The 21,649-nt window shown below is 42.5% G+C and overlaps 1 protein-coding gene across 1 annotated transcript in view; it reads left to right on the forward strand.

The window, feature by feature from the left end:
* Positions 1–21,649, forward strand: part of LOC308118814 (tomoregulin-2-like) — a 147,642-nt gene that overhangs the window by 102,388 nt on the left and 23,605 nt on the right. Inside the window, exon 5 of the mRNA XM_080478412.1 lies at positions 14,183–14,279. Within this exon, the coding sequence (XP_080334538.1) occupies positions 14,183–14,279 (97 nt within the window). The remainder of the gene's footprint in view (positions 1–14,182; positions 14,280–21,649) is intronic.

A 21,649-nucleotide genomic window follows, 5' to 3' on the forward strand; every position in this document is an offset into this window, starting at 1 on the left:
TGCACCTGAATGAAGCCTGGTTCTCGGTGGATTTGCGAGAGAGGTTAGGAAGAGTTGGTTTCAAATCGTTCCTCATTCATAGAATTTTCCGAACCGAACCTGCCAGTCATCTAATACGAAACTGACATTATTGCCTTTCCTTGTCCACAAATAGTTGGGGGTGCTGCATATAAAGTTTGATTGTTCATCAGTTTGGACTCCTTCCTGTCAAAGTGAGCTCGTCAAAAGAGCTTAAATTCCTAAGAACGAGGCAGATAACATATTCCTCAGTGATGTCGTCGAGAAGGGTCCATCTATCCATCTATCCATCCATCTTCAATACCACTTAATCCTGTTTAGGCGACCAAAAGTTATTGGAATGTGGGAGTATGCGAGTGCACCCAGATGAAGTCCAAACACACGTCACTGTGTTAAGTTTCTCTGCCTCTTCCCAGGAAGAGTCTCTCCACCTGCAGCCAAGAAGGAGTCATATGGGGCCAAGAAATGGAGGAAAAACCCTTCAAGTCGTAGTTTACTCCAACACACATTTTGTCTTACATGTGATGCATTGTCAAAGGTTGGGGGCATGTGAATCATCTCTTCAATTACAAATGGCAGTTATCATTTCTGGCTGGATTGTTGTAAATCTTGAGAGCCGATCGATATATTGATGAATCCACTAGATTGATGAATCCACTTCTGGTCAGGGTCAAACTCGGCCAAGCAAAATTCATAGCCACACGGTACGGAGCACAACTCTTTCCTGGCTGCGTGTTTGACTTCAAGTTATGAACCAGTATGTTCATCACAAGTCCTTTCTCAATGACATTTTGACATATTTTGAATAAAAGATATGGTTTTATCCCTCCTTCAATGATGCACTCCTAGCAGTTGAAGTCCTTTATCATTGCACAATTCGAATGGTTTGACAGGTTTCACCGTGGTACTGCTTTAGGATTTGTGTGTCTCGTGTTTCCGTGCCAATGCCCACCAAGAAACTTGATGACATCATTATTTATATCTCCATGATTATTGTCCCGAACCTGATTCATTCTGTCATTTGCGTCACTGCAACAATTGCCCTCGGCTCCCGCGTTGGAGGTGCTCGGCTTCTTCTCGTTTGGCCTTATGGTTGACAAATGACTTTGTGAAAAGCGATACGGTCTCCTGCAGGGGGAAAAAAAAAAAAAAGAAAAACAAAGAATAGAAATTGAATCCTAGCTCCTTTCTGCAGTCTCATCTGTCATCTTTTCAATATTGATGTCCATTATGTTTATGGATTATTCAGCTGTCCTCTGTTCGCTGGCCCGGCTCACCATGTCAGATCAGCCACGTAGGTCAGCGGCCCGTTGATAATGTCATTTTGATTGATGGCTTTCATAGTTTAATTGTCAGCACGCTCTTTTTTTTTCTTAATGGAGCGCCCCACACAACCGTGAGATTGCATCTTCGAAGGGTTCAAACTGCGTGTGCCGGTTTTGCTCCGCGATGTTGACACGGCGTGTAGATTCTGTATCATCATCTCCTGCCATTATCAGCTATTTGGCTCATGTTCACCGCTTCCTGTATCACCTTTCATGGATCGCATGTCCATTTACGGGAAGAAAACAGGCTTCGGGAAGATTTATCACACCTGCCAATAGGCATAATTTTGTTTTGCTGGCATGAGGCATTTATTTTGTGGCTTGTATATAAGTCTTTCACAATGCTCAATACAACTGAGTATATTTATAAGGAGAAATTTATTGAGGTACTTCTAGGTGAAAACTAATGCAGTCTACTACAACCACACTGCACCTCCACGGAGGCCATAATGTTCAGCTTGCTGACTCAACCGTATGATCGACTCGGAGGCTGCAGATTGTGCTGCTGAGACATTTTCTTGGAAATGGGTGACTTTTTCTGTTGTGAAGATTAAAGAGTATATTATTCATGGCTCGTGTATTATCTCTATTGGACCAGTGTCCCAAAACAAATATTATCCTGGATCCCTAATTGTTTCATAATTGTGATTTCTGGCGTTGTACTTTAATACTTTAATAATTATAAATGAAGGTACTCTGGGGAACAAGGGCCTTGCTCCAGTGACCTGTACTCTGTGGGATTCGAACCTGTGAAGTTATGATACCGTCTCTACCATCTATTCCGCCACTGCCCCGAGTCGCCCTAAAGTGTGCATTTTGACTTTAATACATTTAGAAGGGATGACATTGCCTCATTGTTACAAAAACAATAAGCCAGAAATGTCAAAATCATCACTCATTAAAAAGACATAAAACACATTTTCTCATCAGAGGGAACAGTTTGTTGTTGGTGAATGATTCATTCACGAGTAACTATAAAGTAGGAAGGTTTGCAGTTTCCAAGTGGGAAAATCCATCTGAATGCTTTAACACTTAGAACTCCCGGCTGTAGGAAATTGTTTTGGCATAAGCCTGTTTGATATGATGTGAAAATGCAATATGAGACAAAGTTGAGTACAAACACTTAGATGATATTATGTTCTGAGCTTGTTCTTCCACATAGCAGTGTTCTTTTTCTTGCCCCATAATTTTCACCATCTGAATTATTTCTTTATTTAGTATTTTTCTCTTGATTATTTCTTTACTTCGATTTTTTTTTTTTTTTTTTGTGACTGATTTTATTCCATGGCCATCACGCATGATATAAATGAGGCTGTAATTATTTAAAATATGAAATTATTTGATCATACTTTTTTTAATGTAATTACACTTTTTTCATATTTGAAATTCTGTTATTTTGAAGTTGCAGAGCATTAATGCACAGTGCATTGAAACATTTTTATAGCAGTTCAATCAGTCTTCTTCAATATGTATAATGTGCATGGAGACGTTGCCAATTCCAGAAGTGTTTTAGTCACTTTAAATATAAAGGTTGTATGCATCATTTCATCTGTGCGTTGGTGGTGGAAACCTTTTTTTCATTTTCTTTCTTTGGATTATGTCAAGACCTTCAGGTTTAGAGGTCAATATGCTAAACTTGGAAAAAAGGAATTTATTAATTCTTGACTTTCCAAGAGTTTACTTTCAATAATACACTGCAACGTTGTGTAATTTCTGACTTGACGAATGTAAGTACTTGTTTCATGTGAATATTGTACCCATTCAGATAATTAATGGGGGCTGTTCGTGACAATAACGTTTTCTCTGAAAACAGGAACAAACCATATTGAGGTTTGCCTTCTGCAGAGACCTTTTTTTTTGCATTCCACCAATCCTGGTGTCAGAAGGACATTTTAAAATTATAATAGCAGCTTTTTTCTGAACTAATTTGACAGTTGAGGTCTCTTATTATTGGCTCACCACGCATTTGAGCCATACTCCAAATGACATAAACCCAAAACATTAACATCAATTTTTCTGACAGAAAAAAAATTATTATTTTTTGACAACAGCTAAGCTTGTTCCCATTTCGTAATTGATACTGTCAATATGGTCCAACTATGAAAGATAGTAATTCAGCATAATTCCCTATAATTAAATCTGATCTATACTCTACATGCAGCTCACAGCTCTGTGCTGGCACATGCAGCCGGGAATTTTTAGTCAGCTCAAGCTTGATACCAAATATAATACATTTTGATTCGGATATGTCTAAAAACCATGTTATTATTGAAGCAGTAACACCCAACTCTCGTGCTGTGAGACAACACAATGTGAAGAGTGAAATTAGATTATTTGTAATATAAAATCATAGTAGAATCATCAGCATGCATTACGTTGAAAAATGTAGTTTTTTTATCAATTAAGTCAAATTATTTGTGAAAATGATACAAGTGGGCCCAGGGAGCTTCCTTGTGGTACGCCACATGGCCAATGGTGGCCAATGGTGATATGAATGAAATTGCTTTCTGTTAGAAACTGATCATAGCTGACAACAAGCAAAGACAGAGTACACCCTGGACAAGGTTTCCAGTAAGTAAACACAGAGAGACAAATAGTAACAGACACTCAGATTCATGATATTTTGTTCCAGAAAAGTTTCACGTTCACACGACAACGTTTTGGGCGATATATCCATTTCCACGGAGAAATGGCAGAAACGTTGAAAATTATGTCGTTTTCATGTACGGCTACGAGTGGGTGCTGTTGGTTGTCTTTGTAATGGACTGGGAGTCATGACACTCTGGAGTCCGCCATTGTTGTCATTGTCCGTCTACTTGCTCATGTGCAGAGGAACTAAGTAGTACGACCTTGGTGTGCACGCGCAGAGGCAGTAGTTCAGAAAAGTTGCATTTTCAATGCCTCCAAGCACAAGCAGACACCGAAAATGTAACCAAAGTTTTCCACTTCAACTTGAAAACAATGTTGTGTGAACATGACTCAAACTAAATCCACTGAAATTGCAGACACGCCGGCTGTGAGGTAACAGTGCTAACCACTACACCACTCCGGACTCGGCATGAACTTTTTTTAGGGTGATCCTACAACAATGCCGCTGAAGGTTTTTCGCTCTGTGCCTGTTTTAGTGAGCACATGTACGATATATATATCAGCCTGCGTCTCTCGGTCTCTCCCTCTCATTCCTCACCACTCCTCTCCATCTCTCCCCGGTGTGCATGCAACCAAGGTCATAGTGGTCTTGCTCTGTTTTTCAGGGGTGTGTGGGCTTCATTCATCATCTGTATGATAGCCGCACACAAGAGTGCCCTAAATCTCCCGCTTGTGTTTGGGTGTGTGTTGGTCTTTGTGTGCAGACCGAGAGCAGTGGTCTCTCGTTCCCACTGTGCGCTCACTCAAATGAATGATCTTTTGTCTCTGGTTTCTCCTAAACTCCTTTTTGTTTCACTGATGCATAAAGAATATTCTAAAGGGGCATACTCGTGGTGTCCTTGTATGTATACAGTAGTGAAGTGCAATATATGCTGAAAGAGAATACAGTTCTGTACTTGTATGCAGCTCAAGTGTGAGGTATTGCAAAGACGAACAAAAATAAATAAATAAAGAAGAGACGCCACTCCAGTCAATAGTTAGCACTGCACTTTTGGCAGCAGTCACAGCCTTGGGCTAATATCAATAGGTTTATATCTGCTTGGCACATCTGGTCTCTCCAATTTGTCCCCTACTCTTCGCCAAAGGACTTAACTTCCATCAAGTTACACAGGGGCTGTGAATCTGGATCAGACTGGGACAGACATGAGTTGTTTCTGAGCCATTGCGGCCAGATTTCTGTTGCCACCATCGTCTGAGCTGTTCCATATCCGTTCTTACTCCCTCTTTTTTATAAAAGTCCTTCTTGCTGTGAGTGTCAAATATGCCTTCTGGAAAATACTTTGCCCAGATGTCACGGGAGGTTTTCTCGGCCTTGAAATGTGACTCACAATGTGTTTACTGTTAACAAACTATTTGGGATGTTACTGAATACAGATATTACCATCCAAAATATGCTTCGTTTGGACATGAAACGGTCCATCGACACTTCTTTTATAGGCGCTTTGTTTAGTTTCCAAATCCAACTGATAATCAGTGGAAATGCAGGGTACCTTGGACACAATGTCAGTTTATCAAAAGGTTAAAGTAGAGACAGACAAATAATTGAGAGTCACTAAACAAACAGGAAAGCAGCAATGAAATGCTGTATTGTATTGTATTGACTTCACTCTTTAGTTTATCATCAGTTTTTAGTTTTTAATCAGGTGCTTCAGATAATGTCTCTGTTTCGAGAGGTCAAAATGCATCATTTTTGTATTTTTATTTCAGAAAGGTTTTGTGTTTTCATAGCAACTTTGGGAAAAGGATACACCGAAACTCCATAAATGCTGGTACGATGCGGTTTTCATGTTGGTCCACTAGTGGGTGCTGTTGGTTGTTTTTGTTATGAAGCCACACACACACATGCACCCAGATAGCAATACACTATAAAGGGACTGTTTTCAGAAAGTTGTGTGCCCCTCCTTTTTTTCATGGAGACAGAGTCAGAGCATTTTCAAGAAGTTCCACCTTGGGAGCTGTTTTCAAAAAAAGGTGTGTTTTTTGTCAGCGGCTCCGAGCACCGTTGTTGCTACGGAAGTTTTACGTTTTCACTCGAAAATGTCATGTAAACTACCTTAAAAGCTTTGTTATCATTCCTTGACCAAATCACAAATGTTTGCTGTTCAGTCGCAGTCGTCTGGTAGGAATGTTTTCGAAACAAGTGAGCGTCACACAAAAGAAATCCTCAGAAATCCTCTTTTCTGGTAACAAATAGCCACAACCAGGTGCTGCACTATAGCTGCTGGCTGTCAGGATGAAATGCTATGGGATTTAGGTGGACGGTCAACCACAAGCAACTTTAAAGCCTCAGGTGCACCCAACCCACAATCCTTTTCCTGCTTATATTTGCTATCGCTTCACAAATATTGTTCCACTTTGCCGTGCACGGTGAAAGTCCCTGGTTGTATTCCAGAAGTTACAGGAGGCGAACCATTCGAGCAGCGCTTTGGGCTCAGCAGACTGACTCAGAAAGCTGCTGCACCTGAATGAGCTCCGAGCCTCTTGGTGGTTTCCTTTCCTCGCAGCCATGCTCGCCACATTCACTGCGGATGCGCGGCTGGCGTCCTCCGTGGGCATGTCGGCTTAAATGCAGGAGTCACAGTGCAGAGTTCGAGTTTTTTCAAAGTGAATTTGTGCTAATGCACGCATGACCAGGCCCCACCCAGCGGTAAGGAGATTTAAGCCGCTCTTTAACCTCTCAATGTAGGTTCACAGCACCTTTGCGACTCATCCACCATACTTTCCTCCGCTGTCATTTTATCCCGCTTATCTCCTCTTTAACTCGCCATTTCGCTCTAATCTTTCAAGTCACTTAATCCAGAGATTCTCCCGCCCTTTCCTTTGACTTTTTGGATTCCTTTCGCCCCGTCTCATCACATGAAAGCGGCACCTGCCTCATGTTTGATAAACTGAAACGATTTAAGCTCAAAAAGGACAAAGGGGTGGGAGGATTTGTTTGGGGAGGAAGGTGAGGGCAAGTTCGGGGGGGGGGGGGGGGGTGTGACCAGTCGACCGCCCCGGTCCAGGCGTCCATCGAGAATAGGTGATGTAGAGGCTGGTGGGGGGGTGGTTGCGGGGGCGCTGAAACAGGCTAATCATTTCACTCATTACCCAACCATGTCCCTTGATTCCAGGGATTAGCAGACATAGAAACAGTGGAGATGTTGTGTTAGTGCTACAGGAGACTCTTCCAGGGATTTGAGGAGTGGAAAACACGGCCTGTCCCCGGTCGCTTTTGGTAATTGTGCCTGCAGTGCTGTGAAAGGGGGTAAGAGTGTGTATGAGTGTGCGCGTGCAGGAGGTGTTGGGCGCACTGTGCTTAGAAAAAGAGAGGCCGCGTTGGCATTTGCATTGTGCACGTACGGGAACACGTGTTAAGAAAGATGAGAAAGTAATTCCGAAAGAAACGTGCACATTGGCCCTCTCTTGCACCTCTCCTCCCTTTTCCTTCTCTCCTGTGCAATTGTGGGAGAGGAGAGTCGTGGGAGAGCTTACATGCTCGCCTGCCCACAAGCCTTTATGTGGAGCTGATCATTTGACAGTGTGCAGAGAGGCTGGAGAGGCTCGGCTGCCTGCAAGAACTGAAAATTGCTAAGGAGTGAGTGAGAAATTTCACACTTCACAACAAGCAGGACAGGTGGAAATAAAAGGGAAATTACATTTACGTCAGTGATCCCCCCACCCCGAAAAAAAAAAAGTCCCAACTGGCTAATTCAGTCTACTACAATCCCAGTACAGACTGCACCGAGAACAGCGACGTGGGACAAAAACACAAGTCCATTAAATAGACCTGTCAGACACTGGTGAGCCTGTGGAAACAACACAGGCATGTGAACATGTGAATTAACAGACATGGATTTTTATAAGTATTCTCTAGTCTTAATGCGTTTTAATGCTGATTTTTCTAAAAGCGCCTCCATTGATGCATCAGATTATGGAGCTGTGTTGGATTGCAGTTTTTCCATGAACTAAAGAATTTTATGCCGACAAAAAATGCTGACAGGTCAAGCTTTTATAGGATTTATTTTTTTTATTTTTTTTTTTAAATGTGATCTCCAGTCTTTGCTTACATCCATCCATCTTCTATACTGCTTAATCCTGTTCAGGGTCAAGGGACAGTGAAGCCAATCCCAGTTTACTATGGGCCAGGGCATAATACACCACAACCACACACACACTCATTTACACACCTAGAGAATATTTAGTCACCAGTTCAGGAACACCTGGAGGAAATCCACGCACACACAGGGAGAACATGCACAGAAAGGCACTGGGTGGTATTTGAACCCGGACCATCTCGCTGTGAGCCATCGTGTGGCCCAAGTGCTTACATGCTTATTTTAATTAAAAAACTACCTAATTTACATACTTATTACCTCATGAGAAGAAATACTTTTGTTTAACTATTGTTTTTAAATTGTGCTGAGTCACACTCTATATCTAATATTGTACTTGAAATATGAAGCTGATAATGACAAAAGGTGAAGTTGCTGATTGTATCTTAACTCGACTCAACTGGAAAAATCTGAGTCACTATTAGAATAAAACTTCATTCGACCTGATTGGAGATATTCAGATATGCATGGCTTGAGTGCATTTAGAATCCACAGACGTGTGTTCCATGCTAAATAAAGCAGTCATGCTTGCCACCTTCTGGTCCGCACACAGAGGGGAGAAGACGTACACTGACTTTTCAGTCACGGTACCTTTATTAACTGAACTCAAAACACACAGCCTGTCTTTCTCCCGCTTGTCACCCGTCGTGTCCGGGCCTCGTATTGCCACCTGATGTGAGTCAGGTGCGCTGCCTCCACCTCTATGCCTCAATCGGATTGGACAGAAATGAGGCTAATCCAAATGTCTGTATAGCTTATTGGGTTTGCAAAACTTTTACAGTTTGCAGTTGTTTGTGCCGCAAACTGCAAGACAATTGAAGCATTTTGCTTTTCATTGTTTAATATCCGAGGGGCAGAATGAATCTGGGAGTCAGCAGTATGCTTTCCTACTAATAAAGAATGCATAATTAGAGAGTTGAATTATGAAAAATGGCACGAACGCACAAAGGCTTATTCCTGAATTTGTTGTTGGTGTATTGAAGGTGAAATCTAACGATCAAACATGTTGGAAAATCTTTAAAGAGTTGTAGACCTACCAGGTATTTCAAATTGAAGTACGATGAACCTTGACATAGAACTTCCAGAGGTGAAGGGACTGCATCAGGTTAGTTTTTTATTGTTTTCCTTCATTTTTAGATGTACAAACACAGCACATGTGCCATTAAGAACATCAGAACAAACAAAGAAAATAAAAGAAATAGTAAAGTCCTGTTGGGAGCTACATTCTTTTATTGTTTATCTATTCTCTCAGCTTTGTCGTCTTTGTCAATTGTCCTTTTAATTGATGTCAAACACATTTTAGTTCAGAGGCCAAATTCAGCCCGCTTTTCATCCAGAGTGGGCCAGACCAGTAAAAATACTGCCATAATATCCTTCAAATTTAAACTTTAAAGGTTTTCTTTGTCGTGACACAGAGTATACGTGATGAAAATGTCTATATTTTCACACAACCAAACAATTACCAACTGAAAATGAAATGGCTGCAATCTCAACATAAAGCCCATTATTAATGAAACCTTCTGCTGTAAAATAGAGTGACGCAGTAGAATGTCTCAGCCTGTTCGGTAGGTTTCTAACACTAGTGGTGGCCACATCGTTCCTCCTGACAAACTGGGGCGACACTGACTTGGAAAAAACATCAAAACTCGTGGTGGGATCGCAAGGCGAGTGGGATGCAATCAAAACATTCTCCAGCGTTGTGTTATGCAAATACTAAATCTAAAGTATTTGCAGCGCCGCACGTACAAGGGGTTAAAAGTGTTCTTGCTGATGAGAGAAATTATAATCAATGTTCTATTCAGGAGCTGAAAAGAAGATAAGCGTGTATAACCTCGTGAGTTATGAATACAATGCTAATGAGGAAAATCTGTAAAGAACTGTTGCACTCCGTTTGAATGGCTGAGGATAGGCTAATTGCAGAAATGGCTCTGTGTAAATTGCAACTATTACAGGTCATGAGAGGCTGAATGAGAGTTTGTCAACAGAAACACATTCCTTAACATGACGGTGAGGAGTAGAATGCAGACGTTTAGGCACATCTTTTCAACCTAAGGTTGTTGTTTTTTTTTATTCCTCATTACTTTTGCAAAGACGCTATTTAATGCCACACTCTGAAGTCAGCAAGAAAAAGTGTAAACAAAGCAAAGCTCTAAGTGGCCACCTCTTGCATATTCTTGGCCTTCTGTCAACGCGCTTCATGAGGTTTTCCAACAATCTTGAAGCGGTTCACACATACGCCGGGCACGTCTTGGCTGCTTTTTCCTTTCACCGCGTGATCCAGCTCATCCCAAATCCGTCTCAGCTGGAGTGAGGGTCAGGTGATGGAGCGCGCCAGGTAAATGATTCCTTCCGCACTGCGCTTTTCTTTCCTGTGCAAACGCTTCCTTTTATAGCCTCGCGGTCCGCTCTGGCCCGTCGCACTATGTGAGCGTCGAAAACCAGATGGGTCGCTGCAGAACGTTGTGGTAGCCGTGCTGGTTTTGTGTTGCCTCGAATTCCGATTGAATCGCCTCCTCTGAGCTCCGCGGTGGGAACCACCCATGCAGATACCATCCGTTCACCTTCTCCCTGTCTCACAAACACACTGCGGTTGGACCGAAAAAGCTCCACTTTGGACTTGGACCAAAAGGAAAGCTTTCCCTGGTATGCATTCCTTGTGTTCCTTGGCCCAGGCACTTCCCTCTTTCTGTTTGTTCCCCCAACAATAATCCTTTCCGACCAACCATGGAAGCCTGATTTACAACGGTGTCCTCTGAGTAGTTGATGTTGACATGTGTCTTCTTCCTGAATGCTTGGAAGCTTTGAAGTGTGTGTAACACTAATTGTCAGCTTGTAGTTTAAGATTTTCTCCACAGCAGGGGTAGATTTTTCAATTCCGAGCTTGAAAAAGTCAATTTCCTCACAGCAAAGTGCAAATAAATTCTAAATGTTCTTCAGATTTTGTGAATAACAGATTTTTATGTCTTTAATCATTGGTTTCCACCAACACAATCTACCTGTAACCTCTTTGCTTTGCCATCAAAGTCTACATTCACACAGAAGTTGCCTCAATCTAACTTCTTTCAAAATCAATGTGATTTTTTTGTGACAGTCTGAACTGCATAAAGCTGTTTCAGGCCACTCACCGGCACATCGGGGGTCACCGGATGACCATAGACTACCCACACTTGAGTCTAAAGGTGTCCAATTTAAGATTATGATTTGAACTATCATAAAAAAAAATAAGCATCATAGCAAAAAATCTGATCTAGAAGAGCTTCTGACGCTTTAATACATTTCCAAAAAACCTCACAGTAAAGCCGAACATGCTCAGACAGACAGTACAAAAGCAGGAGCCCTTTGATAATCTGTCTATGGTGTCTGCCTTTGCCCATATTCAGCTATGCATGGCTGTAACACCTTGTGACCCTCTGTTTAAAGCAATATAGATGTATCACTGAATCGTTTTTCAGGTCAGAATTTGATTGTGTTTGGCATATACCAATAAAAGTTTGACAACCCTAGAGGTATCCGAACGTTATCCTTGAAAAACAGCTTTCAGACGGCACACCGGCTCTATACTGGTGACCTCAAGCGCTTTGAGGAATGAAAAAAAGACTCCACCAATTAAATTTCAACAAGGCTTACTTGTCAGGTGATATTCTCATAAAAGAGAAAGTTTATTTGGCTTTGGTTTCATGTGGACATTAGTTTTAAAGTGATGGGAGACTTACTTGCAGAAAAAAAAAAAAGTAATTGGGGTTGACGAGTGCTGTGTTGAGCAGCACCAGACAGAGCAAGAGTGCAGGTTTTATTACTGCTGTGCTTGATGAGGAGATGGTGAGGTCAATCAGGCCGTTGGATGCAGATGACGAAAGATGAGCAATTCCAACAATGTATCACAAATGATCAAGGCCTCATTTGAGTGACAGTGTTTCAAGTAAAAATGCATCGTTTTTGCCTTGTTCGTTTCTGAAAAGTTTCGTATTTCCAAGTCAAAGTTTTGAAAATGGCGTCTGTTTACACGGAAACCACAGAAATACTGACAACGATGTAGTTTTCATGTTGGGCCACTAGTGTGTGCTGTTGTTTGTTTTTGCAATGAAACCACACACACGTGCGCAGCGAACAATACGCTATCCTTAGTTTTTTGTTGTATGAACAGAAGTCTTATATGCAGTTCTGCTGCTCATCCCACAAATGTGTGTTCCTACCAAATGTTGCGCCATTTAATGAGGAATTGAACTGGTTTTCTGCTTCTAACTGTGAGTGTGTTATATCATTATATTCTGTATGCTGGTATTTCATTTACTGTCATCGTTGTTTGTTTGTTGTAAGAGCGGCATTCAATTCTCAATTATTATCCAGGACCTATTATCTAAAAAAAAACTCATAAGGCCCTCATTGAGTAACTTAAAATAGACTGGAGTCTAAAATTGCACATGAGGATATTTGCCGAAAAGGTTTTCTCCATCCATGCTCATCCCACTGATTGGCTGCACACCAGCGCTGCTTCACACCCTTGTAGTCCTGCCAGTCCTCTGACCCGGAGGTAAAGCTGTGAATACAGATTGCACATCTTTCCACGCGACTGCAAATGTTCAGCATTCAGAGGACACGCTGCCTCGCCGCCATGGTTTGTCTTCTAACACCTGCAGCTGCAGAAACACCTTCAAAAAAGATGGAAGTAGAAAGAAAAGAAAAAAAAAAAAAACGAAAACCACTCAAAGCGAAAGGCAGTAAAAGGAGCTTAACGTCCTCAGCGAAGGAACTCTGCGCTGTTGTCGGCTGCATTGTGGCTTTGGACGCAAGCAGAAATGAAAATGTAAATGAAAATGTTGTGGTAATCAGAGCCAACAGCAATCCTGCATGTAAAAGTTGAGGCAGATACACGTCCATATGTCTCTAGATTCAGCTTGACTTTGACCTCAAAATGAAACCCAACTTAAGCCAGACAGCGGAAAATCAGGCTAAACCTCTTTCTACCAGAGTTCCTTCCAATTCAATCCAGCGTGTCACAAGGGATCACAAGAAATAACAAAAGTTTCAGAGGGGTGGAGGGAAAATGAAAGACGCCACACAAGGGAGCAAAAATCGTGGCGGCAGCAGTGTGGGTGTCTGTGCATGTGTGTGTGTGTGTGTGTGTGTGTGTGTGTGTGTGTGTGTGTGTGTGTGTGTGTGTGTGTGTGTGTGTGTGTGTGTGTGTGTGTGTGTGTGTGTGTGTGTGTGTGTGTGTGTGTGTGTGTGTGTGTGTGTGTGTGTGTGTGTGTGTGTGTGTGTGTGTGTGTGTGTGTGTGTGCGTGCGTGTGTGTGTGTGTATGTGTGTCGTGCAGAGATTAAAGATATGACATAGGGGAAATGATGCCAAGTTCTACCTCTTCGTCTTCTTTGGCAAAGTTGTCCTCGTGGGCCCCAGTAAGTTTAAAAATAGAGCTTGTCTAATGGAGAAGAAGGCCGAGGAGGGAGGGGGAGGGACTGAAGGACTCCTCTGTGGTGGCTGAATGCAATTTGAGATTGGCCAGATTGCTTTTCTCTTTTTTTTCTCTCCTCTCTTTCCCTACACCCCCCACCACCACCACCACCACACCACACCCCCACCCCTCCGACACTCGGCCGCTCACGAGGCGTGATATGCACCCGGTGGGGTCCCTAAGCCGCTATAAGCCTGACGCCGATGCCCCCACACCGCCGCCGAGGAGCCGTCGCACTCGCGGGCTGCGGGGAAAAAAAATCAGCACGGATGAAATAAAAGAGGGACTCTGGAAAAAGATCAGCAGGGGATTTGAGAGTGATAGATGAGAGTCAGGCGAGGGAGCAGGAGAAGGAGGGCAAGAGCGAATGGATTGAAGGAGATAGCTTCAGTGGGATTACGGCGGGATACGGCAGAATGTAAATGCACTTTAAGTCGTGTGATTCTGATTCCCGCGGTCACGTTGCATTGTGCGAGGTGCACCCTTATCGGGTTTCGTTGCAGGTTTTTGCGCCCCCGTTCACCCGTTTCCCCGTCGTCTGAATGAACCTGATGGGTTTTAAACAACAGACGAGCAGGTGCACACGGGGCTTTGCATCAAACAGGCATCGCATGTGTTACACTCTGCCTCTCTCTGTCACTTTCAGGAGGCGAGGGCTCGGCGGAGACTGTGCAGAAGGAGACGTCCACCTGTGACATCTGCCAGTTCGGGGCAGAGTGTGACGTGGATGCAGAAGATGTTTGGTAAGTAACACACTGGGCTGCAATCTAGCCAAATTAGGGCCTTAAGAAAAATGATTGATTTTTGGGGCTTCCTTTATACTCCAGTTGGAAACCAGTGTTAAAGAGACATCTGAATCAATGTACTAATGCCATCCATCTACTGTGCTTCATTCAACTGAGGGCTGGAGCTGATTCCAGCTCAGCACGAACGAAAGAAAGGTACAAACTAGACAGCTCGCCAGTCCATCACGGGGCAAATACAGAAAGACAGACGATTATAAAGATTCACAATAACATCTACAGGCCATTTAGAGTCGCCAACTCACCTCAAATGTATGTGCAAGGAAATGAAATTATCCAGAGAAGAAGATCTGCACAGAAAGTCCCCCAAGCCTGGACTTGAAAGCTTTTTCTCATTCAATCAAAGTACATAAAAAAATATTAGAAATGTCTGCTAGGATATTTATATGGATGATTAGGGGCATAGAGGTTAGTGTGACTAGACTTCTTACCAATAGCGAGAGAACTAATGCAGACTTTAACACAGGGTGGATGTGTTCAGTTGGTTACCTTTGATTCTCCACCCGTCGATGTGTTCAAGGCCTCGTTTACACGACAACGATTCAAGTAAATCCACATTATTTTTGGGGTTTAGTTCCAAAAAAGTATTGAGTTTATACAGGAACACCTATTCTGTTCTATTCTATCCTATTTTGTCACTCTTTGAGAAGTGTTGGAATTAACAAGCATATTAAAACCCGAAACCCTGCGAGTTCCAAAATAGCGCTTGCAAGAAAAAAAAAAAGAAATCAACCAAAAGATGAGAGCTTCATTTAACTTCACCAAATCAAAGGAAGGAAACAAGTGGTAACAATTCTCAGTTATTAGTGATGAATAAGAATCAGAGCGGGACTTTGTTTGATAAATGCTTACATGCAGCGACTCGCTTCTCCCAGGACAGAGTCATTCTCTCTATATACAGTCTGTTAAAGCAAAACATCATGGAACAAAATGTGTGGAATTTGGTGCAGAGTTATGCAGCCATAACTTCAACATTGGTGTGGGAATGAATGCAAATATAGCCGTAGTGGGCAGGGGTGACACACACGTAGCAGGAGCGGGCGGTAATGGTCAGAAATCCACTGGGAGCTGGTGGGAGTGGGATTTAAAAAGCACTCCTGTGCAGGACTGTAAGTGTGGATCACTTCACCTGCGCAGGTTTGAGGAGTTATTGGTCTAATGCTGGTTATCAATCATTGTTTCAGCAAGGTGACTTGTGCTTCTTGCGTTCGCAAACTTGATTTCTGCGGTCTTGACCTCGGCAGGGGGCGCTGTAGAGGTCCCTCGCACTGTGTGTGTTCTGTGTGTTCAGACGGGCTGTCACACTCTCATCAAACACTCATTTTTTCCCCCCTCTTGTTTAAACTCACTGACGACACTCGTGTTATTTTAAGTTTGTGGCATTTGCAAACTAATCCGCTCTCTCCGCCTGTAACACTTTCACAAGTTTGAACACAATGCAGCTAAATCAGAGCTCTCCTTTATCCTGCACACACCCACAGGGCTGAACACCCACTGAGGTTTAGTGCATGGCTGACCATTTCATTTAACCTCAATTACTAGAGCAGGCCAGGGAGAGAAAGGAGATTTTCGCTTATTCTGGAAATCCAATTACTATCCTTACAGGACTTGGCAATGTCAGGCTTTAAAAAAAAAAAAAGACGAAGAAGAAGACTCTGGCTCACCGGAGGAGCGTACCAGTCCAGCGTGAGAAATAACGTCCGTTGTTGGTTTTTACCTGTTTACAGAAGACAATAGATGCAGGTAATGTGTTCCTGGCCCGCCCACGTGTATTAGCGAGGAAGCAGCGCCGCAAACATCCTCGGGGGGGGGGGATTCGTGAAATAACATGCATGTGCAGAACTCAATTAGACGGAAGCTCAACCGGCGAACCGCTCCCAGCATCAGCGTATTTGCTCGGTGCAGCATGAGCGGGGCTCAAATGAAGCGGCGTGCCGACGTGGCGCTGAACGCCATCAGCTGGTCTCAGCAAAAGGGAAGGGGAAAGGCACCGCTTATGAGAAATCCCACACGTACCTCGAGAAATTAGAAGCGCCCTGAGAGTATGACTCTATCAAACTGCTTGATGTAATGGAAAGATAATGTACCCTGGTGGGCAATAACCGTAATGCCAAGGAGCGGCTTCATGATGCACTCTGCGCCTGCTTGCAAATACCAAACAGCTGGAGTCCACTCCTCCTGATGCCACCCACTTGCACAAATGCACCTCAATATTCTAATAAAATGCAAAGAAGTTGATTTATTGCCCATTTGTCAACGCCCAAAAGGCCAGAAATCGCAAGGCCGCGACAGTGAGATCCATCGTCGGGAGGAAAAACAAAACAACCCCAAATGACGACCATTACGTTGTGAGGAATCCGTCAGCCAAAGTCAATAAGTCGTCTCGTTAAGAAATCGCCCGATACAAACAGACGCGTAAATGTTTTGGAAACGACGAGATAATCTCTCGAAAAAAGGCCCCGGGATGTTCGGGTACGAAGGTTTCGCGGGGAATAATCAAGGCAGGTAATTGCGACCCCAACAGCAGGTAATTTTCATCAAACAGCAGCCGAATACTGGCGCGGCAGCATCAGATCATTTTGATTAAGATGACAGGTTATTCCAATCAAGCTGCAGCTGATTTTAATCAGACGAGTCTTCAGTTAATCAAACAATGAGGAGAGAGAGAGAGAGAGAGTGAGAGACAGAGAGAGAGAGAGCGAGAGAGAGAGAGAGAAAGAGAGAGAGACGGTTGTAATCAAAGACCAGGTGAGCGTGGAGCGGTGTGTTTAGAACCCTTATTTTCACACAAACAATACGGAATAATAAATTATGTTCTTTCTGCTATGAGCCTCTACACACAGGAGTGTTGTGATGCATCGAGACACGTGGATTCAAAGTTGCTTGACAAGCAGAATCAAGTAGAATTTGTTTTCCCAGTCAGATATTCATTCTTTCTTTTTTCCAGTTATGTTGTACTTATTAAAGACTGCCAAGGAGGTTGCTCATAGCTTAATATTTGTCAAGTTGATACGATGATACTAGGAGTTTTGAAGTTACATTCATGTGTTTGCTATCATTTTCTTTATTTTCGCACTGAAGTCTTAAAGTACAGAAGAGAGCGGGTCGGACCGGATGACGTTTCAAGGCCTTTACGTTCTGAAGGCAGAATGAAAAAGCAGCATGAGAGTGTGGTCACGGTTGTTCCGTTGGGTGCGATACAAAGGTCAACCAAAGGGTTCGATATATTCTCACCAGCCACAATGTCAGCGGTTCCCTTTTCACCCTCAGAACCGCCTTTGTCCTTGGCGACTTTGTTTCAATGACATAACACCTCCACACAGCTGGCTGCAAGTTTAATATGAATCTGGTCCGTTTGACTGAGGCGTGGTGAGACAGTGGAGACAGTTTTGAATTCCCATAAGAAGCTGGTGCACGGTGCTCATTAAGGCATGGACATTATAAGGTGACCACGGCTGCAGGGTTACAACTCAGGCTTCGTTTACACGACAACGTTTTCACGTGAAAACGCAAAACTCCGGTGTACTCATCATTGTTAATATTTATAGCGTACAGTTCTCGGCGCCCATGTGTAGTTTTGTTGCAAAAACAACCAAAAGTACCCACTAGTGGCCCAACATGAAAACTACATTGTTTTGAGCTGTTTGTTTTTTTTTCCATTTCCATGTAAATGGACATCATTTTCAAAATGTTGTCATATCAATACAGAACTTTTCTGAAAGGAAAATGCGAAAACTACACATTTTCATTTGAAACGTCACGTATCGGGGTACAACATCCCCACAACATCACGCCAACAGTACCCGGCAAGTCAGGACGGAGCCATCTCGTTGTATTATTCATGCCAAATTCCGCCTCCACCATTGGAACTTAGGATCTAGACTTATCAGATGAAGCAATGTTTTTCTGACCTCTGTTCTGTTTTAATGAGACCGAGTACTTCTTGTTGCCTTTTTGCTATAATGAATTATTCTCACTATTCTCCTCGGTTCTGTGGCATCAAAAGAGCAGTTCCACCCTGCAAGCGGCCGTTCATTTCATATTTCCTTCTTCCACCTTCCTCTGAAATCTACCGATGTGCTATGCATGAACATAACAGTGGATCGTCAGTTTGCACAACACTAAAGCAAGCAATCACACTATGTTCCATGTTCTCAGCTCCACCTTTCCTTTTTGAACTTCAGCAGATTGGTTTGACCATGTCTAGATGGTTGAAGACGCTGGGTTGCTGCCGAGTAATTGGCTGTTGTATTTGCATTTTGGGGCAGTCGAACAGGTGGACTTGGTGTCATGATTGGTGAGCGTATTTGCGCCAGCTAATCCCACTGAAAAAACAAAAGATTCAAGATTGTTCAGGAAAGATTTCTGGCATGTTCAATTTTCGAAAATAGGACAAAGAAGAATTATACGAACTCACACAGATCCGAAGCAGTTTCACCAACGGATGACGCTTCAGTGTGCTTGTCCATGACAGAGAGTGTTTTCTGTGCCCTGTGAGTGCACAAGCACTGGTTCAGCACCTTATAATAATAAAAAATGATTGATTTGTAAACCAAAACCATTCAACCAAAGTGGTTCATATCTGTTGAAAACTGATAAAAGTAAGCATCACATAACAACATATTTAGTTGAGTCTTGAGGCCTTTTTTCTGGGAATTCTGGTGCTGCGTAAAAACACGCAAGCCCCACAGGTCTGCTACTGTTGTGGGAACATGACTTCTGTTTGGCACAATCTGATTGACTGATCAGATTATTTGCAGTGCAACGCTCAGGGAAAAAAAAAACTTGTAGACATGTGGAGGGCGATATTGCTGAAAACATTCATGGCAAAAAAGAGGCCTGAGAAAAATCGGTGTGAAGTTTCTGAAGATCTTTTCAGTTGTCGGTCCTGTTGAAGTCAACCATTGGCTGTCCAGTGCCCCTCCGGAATGGTTCTCCAAGTTTGGGCAGCAAGGAGAGTCTGAGCGTCAGAGAGGAATTATTAAGCCTTCAAGAAAATGACCGTTTTTGCCAAAGATTTTTTTCAGAGAGTCTTTACGAGAACAGCTACAAGTTCTGTGATCTTCATGTCCATGTTCTCAACTAAAAAGTTCTCGTTTGCTTTAGCATCAATCAGTTTAAAAGTCAAGTCACACATACAAACACCTCATGATGTGACACGGCTCAAAGGATTGTAAATACCTCAGCAACGACCAAACAGTTAAAAAAAAAAGAAAAGAAGAAGAAATCTCTGGATATTCGTGAGTGATGGCAGCAAGCAATCTTCTTTCATGTCCTTAGTGAGAAGTAATCCATCAGTATGCTCTTTGTGTCTTTTATTAAGCCCGGTTATTATTTTCATGCAATTGACAGCTTTAAAGAATGCATGTCTGCCTGGTTTAATAAAGGGTTATTTTCATAATGTGCTTAGAAATGATGCTGAACTGCCGGTCAGAAAATTGCTGCTTCAGCCCCTTTTCTCCCCAAACAAAGCCCCACTGATTCTATTTGTCATCACTTATGATTGCTTATCAATGAACGCTTCTCCTCTTTCCATATAAATGCAGTCTTATGGACAAAACACTGTCTCGTGGGTGGGCTGGGCTGAACAATGCTTCGCTAAAGGCAGAAAAGAGCCTCGATATCCTTACCTCATCTTCTCTGTACTCTGGAGGGAGGCTCCAGGCAAAAGAGACCAATTTGCCCCAAAGGGATCAATAGAGTGTCACAAAAACCCATTTAGATCCATTTGTGGTGTAAAACTGTAATTACCCACAAAAATCCATGCTTTCAAAGCCATCAATAGCACCCATCGGTGTTGATAGAATTAAGGGAGGGGAGGAGCAGACAGTGGACCGGTCACGGACGCGAGGACGATTGCTGCGTGAACACTGGGGTAGCCCTCCAGAGAGACGGGCTTTTCAAAGCTCCTGCTGTTGCTCAGGTCGCCATGAAGCCCATTCTGCTCAGAGCAAGAAAGAAATTGGATCCAACAGTCGAAAAACATGCATTGCTGTTAAAGTCTTTTCTTGTTGGTCTATGAGCTACATCACCCAGATGTAACGCCACGTTGGGCTTTCAGCCCACGAGTAGCTTTCTTTGTGTTCTTCATCACTGTAGGACTTTCTCTGCTGTACTTCAGTCACCCACAAGTTTCTCATATGCCGTCTCTTTTTTCATGTTTGTCTCAATTTTCTGTTGCATATTTAATTCTGTCAGTCAAGTTAGGTAATGGAGACTTTTCTGTGGTGCTGTAGCAGCGATCTGGTGTTATACAGTGACATCTAGTGGTCACAGGTGTGTGTGTGTGTGGGTGTGTGTGTGGACACAATTTTTAATCTTGTTTTTGCATTTCTTTGCTTACATATTGATGTTTTAGTGGATGTTTTAGCCTTATTTGTGGAAATCTTGTATACTTCTGTACTTGTTTGATATGTTTTGTCCATGTCCAGCATCTTGGTAGATGGTTTAAATTGTTTGTGTATTTCTATTTCGTCTCTCATGGCTTTTTTTAATAATTTTTTTTTATTGTTCTTGTGCTTGTTTGCGTCATCTTGTGGGGTATTAGAGGTTTCGTTGTTCCATTATATTATTAATGCTTTGATTCTTTTGTGTTGTTTGATCCCTTTGTCATTGTTTGAGTCTTCTTCATGTTTCTTTTTAAAGGTTTTTGTGCTTCTTTGCACAGACTTTGGATCATTTGCGGTTCTTTTGCATGTTTTGTGAAACTTTCGGTTGTTTTGGTGCTGGTTTTGCATGCCTTTTTGAAGGTTATAAAGTAGAATTGCTTGCACATTTTGTGGAGGTTTTGACAGCTATTTTCTTTTTGGTTTGTTTGTCTTTTAAATCTCTTATCGCATATTTGATCCTTCTTGAGTTCGCTTTATAACTTTTGGTATAATTTTTAATCAGCGTGCCGTTATTTTGCAGTATTTTATATGTATTTGGTCGAGGTTTATGAAGATTTTGCTCCTTGCTTCTCAGAAGAACAATGATGGTTTTGAATGGATTTTTTTGTTTGAACGATTCATTATAAATCATCTATAAGTTCTGTTTTTGCATTTCTCTTTAGTCATGTCCGTTCTTTGGAGTAGTTCTGTCTGTTGTAGACACTGGATTTCTAAATAAACTGTTTCTCTGAACACAGACTCTGGCTTTGGGCTTATTTGACACAATAGATTATGGGCTTTAGCCCCTGGTATGTACTTGTCAGAGAAAATGTCTCCACGACCCTTCAGTCTTTAATGTGGTAGATGCTGCGTTTTCTTTTATCCACAGGTATTTTGTGTTGCAGCTATTTTCATCAAGACATGTTTTGTCCTTTATGTGGC

This window comes from Lipophrys pholis (genome assembly GCF_963383615.2).
Source record: "Lipophrys pholis genome assembly, chromosome: 13".
Taxonomy (NCBI): domain Eukaryota; kingdom Metazoa; phylum Chordata; class Actinopteri; order Blenniiformes; family Blenniidae; genus Lipophrys; species Lipophrys pholis.